The 11644-nt window shown below is 57.5% G+C and overlaps 1 protein-coding gene across 1 annotated transcript in view; it reads left to right on the forward strand.

The window, feature by feature from the left end:
• The window catches only part of CSPG4 (chondroitin sulfate proteoglycan 4), a 40941-nt gene extending 30417 nt beyond the window's left edge, over window positions 1-10524 (forward strand). The window contains exons 9-10 of the mRNA XM_043554953.1: window positions 1200-1383; window positions 1682-10524. Of these exons, the coding sequence (XP_043410888.1) occupies window positions 1200-1383; window positions 1682-3516 (2019 nt within the window). The 3' untranslated portion in view covers window positions 3517-10524. The remainder of the gene's footprint in view (window positions 1-1199; window positions 1384-1681) is intronic.
• Window positions 10525-11644: the final 1120 nt, after the last annotated feature.

The following is an 11644-nucleotide window of genomic DNA, read 5'->3' on the forward strand; positions in this document are numbered from 1 at the left end:
GAGGACAACAGTTCCTACATCTCCTAAAAGGGAAAAACAAAAGATAAGCCAAGAGGACACGTTTGAATCACAAGGGGGAGAGAGCAGATTTCTTTATGGAAACGAGGAATATTCCTAGGTGTTTAACATGCAAACAGCCCTAGAGACCAGCAGATGTGGCTGGAATGGAGACACCATGGTGGGAATGGTAGGAGGTGAGGTCACGGGGGTAACCAGGTCAGATCTTTGTGGCCAAATGAGGAGCCACTGCACTATCTGAGCAAGAGTGACAAAGCCTCACGTACATTTTAAAAGGCTCACTCTGGCTTCTGTGTTAAGAACAACTGTAGGGGGAGGGAGCAGGGGTCAAAGCTGGCACACAGGAGGCCATGGGGATAATCCAGGCCAGAAGTGACAGTATGCAAGAGAAGGAATAGTCTGGGATGACTCCAGGGGTTTGAGCCTGAGCCTCTGGAAGAACAGAGCTGCCACCACATGAAGTGGGAGGGACTAGGAGAGGTGTGCAGGTAGGGGGTCTGTCCATCTGCACAGAGCGGCCAGGAAGCAAGTGGATATGTGAGTCTGGAGTTCAGGAGACAGCAGCCTGGGAGAGATTAAAGACTATTCTTCATGGAGTTTTGCTGTAAAGGAGAGCAAAATGGGAGGGGCAACAAATGTTGGAAAAAGTGAAGTCACAAGTTTTTTCTTTAAGATGGAGGAGAATAACTACATGGGGTTGAGTAATGATGAGACTGTTCCCTTGCTGGGGGTGGGGGGCGGGGGCTGGATTGTCTCCACAGGAGAAAGAAGGGAAATGGTAAGACTGGTGTCTTCGGCGGGGAAGAGGGGCAGGGACCTAGTGCAAAAGTGGAAGGACCAGCTGTTGAGAGAAGCATGGATAGAATTTTGCTTTCCCCAGGGGCTCAGAGAGATGAGGTGATTTGCCTGAGGCAGCAGAGCCCAGATTTGACAAGGCATTGTCTCCAGAGCCAGTCACCTCACTGCCACACGATTGCCAACGGTGACCCACTGAGCTAGTGAGGAAGAGCACGGGTTACCGACTTAGAGCGAGGCACAGCCAGGTGAGCCGAGAGTGAGGCTGGGCACCGAGAGTTCATCAAGGAGACTGGAGCACCCAGTGCCAGTGCCACCCGGGGAGGGGGCTACCAGCCACCACGGGCTGAACCCGCCTCTCATCCCAAAATGGGGTCTCCCCACAGGTGTATGCTGGGACTGTTCTGTATGAGCATGAGATGCCCCCTGAGCCCTTCTGGGAGGTCCGTGACGCCGTGGAGCTCCAGCTGTCGTCGCCCCCAGCCCCTGATGTGGCCACCACCCTTGCTGTGGCTGTGTCTTTCGAGGCTGCCTGTCCCCAGCGCCCCAGCCGCCTCTGGAGTAACAAAGGTGAACAGCAAAGTTTGGGAGACACTGGGAGGGCCGAGAGGGGAGGGGACACAAGGCCAGGGTCAGCAGCTACCATGTCAGTCCCCAGGACCTGGAAAGTTATAGGGAGCGTGGGTAGGTGGGGACGCTTTGAGGTTAGAGAGGAGACATGATCCTTATCCTCCGGGGTACCCTGAGCCCCACCCTGGGGTCCCTGGTCTGACGGAAGAGACACAACCTTGCCCCAGGGGTCCTGGTCTGAGGGTCTGAGGTCTTTCTTCAGTGGACAGGACCTTCACAGCCTATGTCCCACCTCCAGGTCTTTGGGTCCCTGAAGGCCAGCGGGCAGAGATCACCAGGGATGCCCTTGATGCCTCCAACCTCCTGGCCACCATTCCATCACCCCAGCGCCCAGAGCACGACGTACTCTTCCAAATCACACAGTTCCCCACCCGGGGCCAGCTGTTGGTGTCTGGGGAGCCCCTCGATGCCAGGCGGCCCCACTTCCTGCAGTCCGAGCTGGCCGCAGGGCAGCTGGTCTACGCCCACGGCGGCGGGGGCACCCAGCAGGATGGCTTCCGCTTCCGCGCCCACCTCCAGGGGCCGGCGGGGGCTTCCGTTTCGGGTCCCCAAACCTCGGAGGCCTTCGCCATCACCGTGCGGGACGTGAACGAGCGGCCGCCTCGGCCCCAGGCCTCCGTGCCGCTGCGGCTCACCCGGGGCTCCCGCGCCCCGGTCTCCCGGGCCCAGCTGAGTGTGGTGGACCCAGACTCGGCCCCCGGGGAGATCGAGTACGAGGTGCAGCGGGCCCCCCTCAACGGCTTCCTGAGTCTGGCGGGGGCCGGCCCGGGGCCCGTGATCCGCTTCACGCAGGCCGACGTGGACGCGGGGCGGCTGGCCTTCGTGGCCAACGGGAGCAGCGTGGCCGGCATCGTGCAGCTGAGCGTGTCTGACGGGGCCAGCCCCCCGCTGCCCGTGGCCCTGGCCGTGGACGTCTTGCCGGCGGCCATCGACGTGTGGCTGCGCGCGCCCCTAGAGGTGCCCCAGGCCCTGGGGCGCTCCTCCCTGAGCCGGGAGCAGCTCCAGGTGGTGTCAGACCGGGAGGAGCCAGACGCAGCCTACCGCCTCACCAGGGGGCCCCGGTTCGGGCAGCTCCTGGTGGCCGGGCAGCCGGCCACGGCCTTCAGCCAGCTCCAGGTAGACCAGGGGGAGGTGGTCTTTGCCTTCACCAACTTCTCCTCCTCTCGCGACCACTTCAGCGTCCTGGCACTGGCCAGAGGTGCCAACGCGTCAGCCACAGTGAATGTCACCGTCAGGGCGCTGCTGCGAGTGTGGGCGGGTGGGCCGTGGCCCCAGGGTGCCACCCTGCGCCTGGACTCCACCGTCCTAGATGCGGGAGAGCTGGCCAACCGCACGGGCAGTGTGCCCCATTTCCGGCTCCTGGCGGGACCCCGGCATGGCCGCGTGGTCCGCGTGTCCCGGGCCAGAACGGAGCCCAGGGACAGCCAGCTTGTGGAGCAGTTCACCCAGCGGGACCTTGAGGATGGAAGGCTGGGGCTGGAGGTGGGCAGGCCAGAGGGTAGGTCCCCTGGCCCCGCAGGCGACAGTCTCACTCTGGAGCTGTGGGCACGGGGTGTGCCCCCTGCTGTGGCCTCACTGGACTTTGACACTGAGCCTTACAATGCAGCCCGGCCCTACAGTGTGGCCCTGCTCAGTCTCCCCGAGGCTGCTCAGACAGAAGCAAGGAACCCAGAGAGCAGCACCCCCACGGGCGAGCCAGGCCCATTAGCCTCCAGCCCCGTGCCCACCGTGGCCAGGAGGGGCTTCCTGGGCTTCCTGGAGGCCAACATGTTCAGTGTCATCATTCCCGTGTGCCTGGTCCTCCTGCTCCTGGCACTCATCTTGCCCCTGCTCTTCTACCTCCGCAAACGCAACAAGACGGGCAAGCACGACGTCCAGGTGCTGACCGCCAAGCCCCGCAACGGCCTAGCCAGCGACACCGAGACCTTCCGCAAGGTAGAGCCGGGCCAAGCCATCCCACTCACCGCAGTGCCCAGCCAGGGGCCCCCGCCAGGGGGCCAGCCTGACCCAGAGCTCCTACAGTTCTGCCGGACACCCAACCCTGCTCTCAAGAACGGCCAGTACTGGGTGTGAGGCCTGGCCTGGGCCCAGATGCTGATCAGGCCAGGGACAGGCTTGCTCAGGCCCCGGCCCCATTGCTCCCATGCCCTGGTGCTATCTGAGTATCCCCAGAGCCAGAGATACCTGGGGACATCTGAGGTGGAGGGTGCTGGGAGGAAGTCCCAGGGGTGCAGGACCAAGTAGAGTCAAGAGCTGGAATCTCCCCAGCTTTCTCCACGCCTGGAGAACTGCAAGGGGGCCAAGGTCAGAGGCAGGCTTAGAGTCAGTCCCCCTGCCCTGGAGCTAGTCTGGGCTGTCAAAACCAGAGTGATCTCCTAGATATGTCAGGACTCTGGATCCTGGGTCTGTGATCTTGGGTAAGTCACATCTGACCCAGGCTGCTAAGAGGTCAAGGAGAAGAGAGGGTAGGGAAGATAGACAGGGATTCCTGGCTTTTCCACTCCAAGCCAAGGCTCCCTTTGTCTCTGCCCCAGGGTTGACGGGAAAACTTTTTCCCCTGGTTTTTTAGGGAGATGGTATTCCCTGGAGCAGAGGGCAGGAGGAGAGAGACCCTCCACTCTCTAGGAGACATAAGCCAGTAGAATAATATATTCAGGGTGCAAGGTAAGGCAGGTTGCTCTGGGAATGGGTTTATTTAAGAGGGATTGCGAGGAAGCTATTTAACACAGTGTTGAGCTAGCCCAGACTAATGGAGCCCTGAGAATGTGGGATGGAGGAGGGTCTGAGGCCAGTTCATTCCCAGGGCCCCGCCTTGATGGGCTGAGGGCTAGGTAGGCAGTATGGGTCTGTGGCCTGGGAACAGGCGGGGCTGAGGAGCATGTAGGGTCTCAGGCCAGGGGCCACTGTAATGCCTGTGCTCCCCCAAGGACTGGGAGGTGAGCCATTGGGGGAACTCAAGTCCATGGGGCCTGGATAAATGGTGCTTTGGAGGTTCTGGACAGCTGTGTGTCATTTGTCTGACCATGCACTGGGTCCTTGTCCACACCAGCCTGCACTCCCCTGGGGCAGGCCATCCTACCAGGCCTCAGCAAACAGGCAAGACAGAGCTACTCGAGCCCTAAATTTCCACCTCTTGGGCCTTTCAGATCTCTTCCGCCCCCACCTGTGTAGGCAGGTGGGCCAGTCTTTGTGGGATGGGACCAAAGCCCTTTGGTTTAGTAGAGATAGGCTAGGCCTTCTCCAAGGATCTTAAGGAAGCAATTAAATCAGGAGATATATTCAGTGTCCCAGCCATAGATTTCTTTGCCTGAGTTTTGGCTTCAACAGCCTTGTCCCTCCCCACTCTCAAGAGGTTAGAGAGCAAAGGTGAGGAGACCAAGGGGGAGGAAGGGACCCCAAGGCTGGGACCTGATACTGCTGGAGAGACAGAGGGGCCTGCCACAGGTGCCTTCCCTTGGCTCCCTGGAGATTTTCACAAGAAAGGTTTCTTTTGGTCTCCACCCCCAACAAGAAGACCAAGGTGCTCCTTCTCGAAGGTAGGGTAAGCAGCAAGGATTCTGAAAAACCAGTTGTCCTGAGAGGCTGTCATCTGGTTAGAGATGGAGCTGAGATACAGGGTCTCCAGAAGACCCTCTATGAGCTGCTAAGGAGCTGTCACCTTCTGCCCCTCTCCCTTTTGAGGGTCTCCCAGGGTTGCAGGTGAAAAGGACAGATTCTGGGTCCCAGGTGATCCTGCCCTGGCAGTAGGCTGATGTCCTCAGAGAAAAAGCAGCTCTCAGGGTGGGAGCAGGGGACCTGAGCACAGCCACATTGGGGTGGAGAGTCCCAGCCAGCCTTTGGCAGCTGACCAGTGTCTGGGGACCAGAGTCACCTCTTCCCTGTGTCTCCGTATCTGTAACATCTGAACCAGGAACTAGGGCAAGAGAGGAAACTCCCTCCTCTCCACTGCTGCCCCTACAGCTCCCTGCAGGGACGCTTCTCAGTGCCCCTTTAACATCTCGACATCCCCTTAGATCCTCCTTCACTCACAAGTTTTGGGCAGGACACCAGGAATCCTGGTATTTCACTGCCGAAAGGGCCCCCAGAGGATCAAGGGCAGGCTGAGAGTCAGAAAGGGTTAGGGGGTTGTCCAGCCACACACAGCAAAGCAGCATTAGATTAGACCAGACCCTGAGGCCTGGCCAACTCTTCTTGCCACACTGAAAAGTCTGCCCCCAAGGAAGTTGCCAGGACCCATAGAGAGGGACCCCCATAGAGATCCCTCTACACCAGAGGCTCAAAATCCTGGCCTGGCTTCCTTTTACAACCTAGTCTCTCCAGCACCCCTCAGGCCAGCCTCACACAGGGGCCCTGCCAAGGGTGTCTCCACACCACACCCCACGTTCTTCCCTGCCTCTTCCTGGAGCTCAGGGCCAGATCCTCAGGGCCCTAATATCTGGCGCCAGTCTCCACCCAGTTTCCCTGGGAGTGTAAGCTGAGACAAGGGTGACAGACCCGCCAGGCAGGATCTGGCCTTATCTCCGATTTCCCCCAGAGGACTGACGACACCCTCTCTGTTCACTCAGCCCAGCCTGCCCTGCCCCCAGTGAGCTGGCACCAGCTGACACTGCTCCAGCTCCTTTAAGCCTGTGCTGGACAGCGGGCTGGCACCCAGGGCATAGTGCAAGCAGCTCCATGAGGGCCTGGGAGCGGGTCTTTCACTGGAATCCCAAACTTGGAACCCAATCTAAATGTGGGGCCTCAATTTATGCAAATCCCTTGCAGATTTCAGATATGCACCCAAGACTTAAAAGGGTTGCTATCCACTTTGCAAAATAACTCACTATCGCCAAGCTTTAAGGAGCCAGCCTGTGTACAAGTGTTAGGAAAGTCTGGGAGCCTCTGACCCTCTTCACATACACACACACACACACACACACACACACACACACACGCTGCACTTGTGCAAACAGCTGTGTACCTTTAGACCTTCAGATACACAACACAGACATAAATACCTGCCTACATAATAACATACACCCACACAATATATACAGCTGCACACACAAACTCTGGAGATAGTACCCCTCACTTGTGGCCCTCCCAACAGTCCCCAGAGCTGGCCATGTGGAACCAAGGGCTAGGATTCCCTGCCCATCCAGAAACCCAAGCTGACATCAGCAGAGCCAAGAAGTGAACCCACAGTGGGAGGGGTGGTGGTGGAGGGGGTGTGGGAAGCAGGGTAGGGATTGACAGAGGGCCCAGTTCCTAGGGTCCCTAGCTTAGAAGTCCTGCCCACCACCCTAAATGGTCTAGCCTATTAGATGCTAAAGAAGGGGCTCCCTTTGAGCCCCTCCCCTCATGCTAGGAGCTGGCCCACAGTTGCTATGGCAGCTGTAGACCCCACTGAGCTGGAACCATCATCCTCCAATAGAAAGCAAGAAAAATGGATCTTGACCCTGCCCTGCACCTCTGCTGACCAATGGGAACTGCCAGGGGTGTTGGCATCTTCCTCTGGGCCCTGAAGATTCAGGATCTTAAAGGGATGGAGGTACCTGGGCAGCCCCCAGAGTTCTCTGGTTGGGTCTCCCATTCCTTGCCATAACGTGTGAAGATGCCCTGGCAAACGGATGGAGGCAGGACATTAACCAGACCTGCTGGACCCCTCTCTCCACAGCCCTTATCCTCCCCGAGGCTCCGTTGTAGTTAACACCATCTCTGTATAGTTACCGCTAGGATTAGTCAGGCAATGGCAAGGGCATTTTGTGCCAAAACTGCTGTGGGAGATGCACACAGGAATCCACCCACCCCTTCCTGAAGAGCCCCAGACATGCAAATAAGTAACTACCACACCACGATGTGTGCCCTAACCCAGCCATGTCAACTGGCTGGTGAGGGGAAGCCCAGAGTGGGAAGGCACCTTGCTCTATCAGCCTCCTTCTCTCCTTAGAGTGTGTCGGGTCTTTCCATGGAAGGGGCAGCCATGCAGCTGCTAAAGCTAAGCATGCCCAACTACCTCCTGGTCACATTTCCTATCTCGGTGTAACGAGGTACGGCATTTAACCGATAGCTGCTGTCCTCATAAAGGATGCAGGCTCCTCCGAGGGCCACCAGGATAATTTGTGGGTTGTGCTGTGTTCCTTCACAAGGCAGATGTTCTAAGACCCCCTACAGACAAAAGTAGCCCTTGGTTAAATCGACCAGTGACCAAGAAAGAACTTGTCTACCCAAATGCAGCCTCAGCTGGTGGTGCCCTGTGCCCCACCAACCTGAGCACTGCCAGCTCTGTTAGCCCAAAACCTAGAGCTAATCCCAAGGCTTCCTTCTGATGCCTTGTGAGGTCAGAGAGGGACCAAGTGACCTAGTCTCTGGGTCCTGAAGGCCCAAACTGGATGGGTTGTCTAAGCCTTTGTTGCCCAAAGTGGGTCCATGGACCAGCAGCATCAGAAGCACCTGAGAGCTTCTTAGAAATGAGGACTGTGAACTCTGGCTCAGTCTGTAGAGTATGCAACTCTTGATCTGGGGGTTATGAGTCCACCACGCTGGGTGGACATAGTACTTAAAAATAAAAATCTTTAAAAAAGAAAAAGAAAAATGAGGACTCTCAGGCCTCACCCCAGATCTGCTGAGTCAAACCCTGCACTTTAACAAGGTCCAGGTGATTAGACAACCAACCAGTAAAGTTTAAGACACATTGACTTAAGTCATCCCCCTCGACTTCGATTGGAGAAACTGAGCTGCAAGAGGCAGAGACCAGGCCAAGATCACAGCCAGTCAATGACAGAGCTAGAAAGAGGTCAGACCATGTGATCTAGTTCCAGAGTTTTGTCTTCCACCTCAAGCTGTCCATCCTTCCCCACACCCATTTGAAGTACCTAGGTGCCCCACAGATCTGGGCAGATAGGGCTCTGATGTGGGGGTTCCTGCTCCAGGAGCCTCCACTCAGGACAAGAGGGAAGCAGAGGAGGGCCAGGCTAGCCAGGTCTGATCCAGTGGGGAGGGTCTGCGGAAGCAGCCCACTCCCACCCTATCTCCCACAGACAGGTCCCAGAAAGTGCAGCAGCCCCTACCAACCTACCTTCTGCAACCCAGCTAGTCCCCCCGTCCCCACCTGTCCAGGTTCCACCTACAGAGGGAGAGACAAAAGGAAGGGTCCAGCCAAGGTCCCCAGTCAGTGCATCGGGTCTCCCCCACAGTAGAGCAGCAGCAGCAGCCGGCAGGAGAGGGGGAAAGAAACTGCCTGCCAGGCTACTGCCCAGGCCTGATCAAGAAGGAGGGGATGCACCTCCCTGAGTACCCCATCCTGTCCTGCAGAGGGCTGGGGAGCAAGAGGGGCTGGACCACTAACTGTCCCTTCTGGCTCCCAGAACAAATGCTAGCCATGGCCCCCAGGCTGTGTGCCGCCCTGGTGCTGAGTGCCTTCAGGGCCAACTCCCCTCCCCTCCCAGGTTGCTGAGGCCCCGGCCCTGCACACCTTGCAGTAAATATAGTTCAATGCTGTGTGCCCATCAGAGCAGTGTCCAGCCTGGCCCAGGGCTAGGTATATAGCAGGTGTTCAGTAGATATCTATTACCAGAATATAGTTCCTCTCTTCCCACAGGCCAAAAGGTCTCTGACCACCAATCTCACCCAGACCCCTCTTTCCTGCCTTCCCATCTGTTTCCCCTGGCTTCTCTCATCTCCAGGAATGCTGGCTGGGCTCCCAACTGCTTGCTCTGGCCCCTAGACCCCTTCCAGGGCCCAGGCGGACCTGGCCCCAGGCCCTAAATTCCTAAGGCGCTGGTTTAATCTGTCCCTGCCAGACCCTTCAGCACTCGCTTCTCTTCCTCCATGCTCACCCATGGCTTCCTCCCCACCAGATACCTGGCGTCTCTCCGCTCAGAAGCCCATGGGCAGAACACTTTAACCAAATCATATGTGGGAGCCTGCCACCGATAGAATCAAAGTTGTTTGAATGGGACAGGAGGAGAACACAACCCAGAACCCCCTTACACTCAGCCTTCCCCTGTCACTACAGCTCCTCGTCAGAACCTCCAGGATCCACTGGCCCCTGTGCCAGCTGCTCCTGCCACTGCAGGGCTCACCTGATCCCAACCTTCAGGGGCACAGAGCAGAGCCGAGCCATGGGTGCCCCCAGAGGACCCCCCATTCAGTCAGAGGTCTCAGGGCCCCAACCTTAGAGGAGTGACTCACCTTAATCACCCAGCATACCTCCTGGAGGATTGAAACCCTTCCAGATGCCAAAGATGCATCTTTCAGCAGTGGGATTCCTAGCACCTAAAGAGGCATCAGGGCAAGTGCGTGGGTCAGAGACGCCAGACATGCTGGCCAGCGCAGAGCCCTCCAAGAACCAGAGAGTAGCAGAAGGAACCCTGTTGGGTCTTGTTGGGGAAGGTGTAGCCTCTTCTAAAGGCCTGGTGAGCAAGCAGACAGGTGGGCGAGGCTGGTGAAGCCTGAGCACTCCTGGAAGGCTGTGAGTCAGGGTGGAAGGGCTCCTTCTGAGTCAGCCCTGCTAGGAAGGTTGCCCTGTGGGTGTGGCTCCTGGACTAGGCAACTGGGCAGGGTTCTTGGACCCCAAGAAGGTTCCAGGCCCCAGAACTTCAGCCCCTCTGCCCCATGAGCTGCCTGAGAACCTCAGTCTGGGGACAGAACCCATGAACTGAAGGAGGGAGGGCAGAGATGGTGATTGTGTCTACCCAATGAACTTGTAGAAGTCCACCCACCTGTGGATGGGATATCTGACCCTAGAAAGTACAGAGCCAGGCCTGGGAGAGCTTGTTACCTGCTTTCTGCCTTCAGTCCCGCCTCCTGTCTTCATTTCTGCCCATTTCCCAGTTCCTACTGCCGTGAATCCTGTGTGGTTAGCCAGAGGCTCCACTCCTCTGCCTGAATTAGAACCTGTCAAAACAGTGCATCTGACCAAGGCTGCTTTTCAAAGGGTCAGTGTTGTGGCAAAGCTCTTAGAACAGCACCAGGCACAATAGTAAATGCTCAATAAATATTGACTATTATTATTAGTGCTGTTATAATGGTGGTTATTATTGAATTGCCTAACATATGGGTCTATCCTATCACAGAAGCTTAATAAATGTTCGAAGTTGACATTACTGTTATTACTATAATTTATTACGGCCATAACAGTGCCTGGCACATAGTAAGTGCTAAACAAATGCTCAGTCCTGGAAGGCCAAATGCATTCCCCATTTGGAAAAGAGGGACATCAAGGCATTCTCCTTTGCTGGACTTTGGTAAGGAGAGTGAGGTGTGCAGCAAGGGGTCAAGTTCTCGGTACAAGCCACTCTGACCTCCCTTCCTCCACCCCACCCCATTGATCTGGAAGAAGTTGGAGGAGGCTTGACCCCTTGGACCCAAGAGGGAGGAGTCCCACTTGAACCTCCCTGTCCAGTGGAGGAGGGCGGTGGAGGAGGGCAGGGCTGGAGGGAGGATGGGCCCGGTGGGCCCAGGGAGGGCCAGAACACAGGGCCTTCCTGAAGGGGGGGAGCCTGGGCTGTGCCCTGAAGAACAGGGAGAGCCAAGCTTAAAGCAAAACAAGACAGGGTGGGCGGGGGACAGCAGGGGGCAGGGATGGGGGGAGGGCAAGATGGTGTTGAGCCAGAGGGACAGGAGACTGGCCCTGGGGCAGACAGGGGCTCTGGGGATCAGGCTGAGAGAAGCTCCCGTGCAATTCACAGTCTGATAGGGAGTAGCTGCCCTGAGTAAACCTGGTACTGGGCTGGAAGCATGTCCTTCCACACTGCCCTCCTGCCAGGGCCAACCCTTTAAGATGCAGAACCGGGGTGGGGGTTGGGTGACTGCTGAGCCCCTGGGCCAGAACTCTCACCCAGGTGAGTGAGCTCAGTTGCCCAACTACCCAGGGGTCACCCTAGGAGCCTCAGGAGTCAGCCAGGTTGGGATACCACCACCCTTCATACATACCTACCCCACCCCTGCCCAGCTGATGCCAGCCCAACTGGGCTGGGCTTCAGTGCCCAGAAGGGAGGAGGCTGCCTATTCTACCGCCTGGGATGGCACAGCCTCCTACCAGCCAGAGGAGGAAGAGGGGCTCTCCAGGCCACACTGGCCTCAAACCCAGCCCTCCAGAGGAATGAGCAGGGACTGGTGCATGCATCCCTCCCACCCTTTCTTATGCCATGCCTTGCTGAGAAAGAGGGAAAGATTCCCCAGAGCAAGTCCCTGGATCCTGGGGGGCAAGGGGGGTGGT

Source organism: Prionailurus bengalensis, chromosome B3 (genome assembly GCF_016509475.1).
Source record: "Prionailurus bengalensis isolate Pbe53 chromosome B3, Fcat_Pben_1.1_paternal_pri, whole genome shotgun sequence".
NCBI lineage: Eukaryota > Metazoa > Chordata > Mammalia > Carnivora > Felidae > Prionailurus > Prionailurus bengalensis.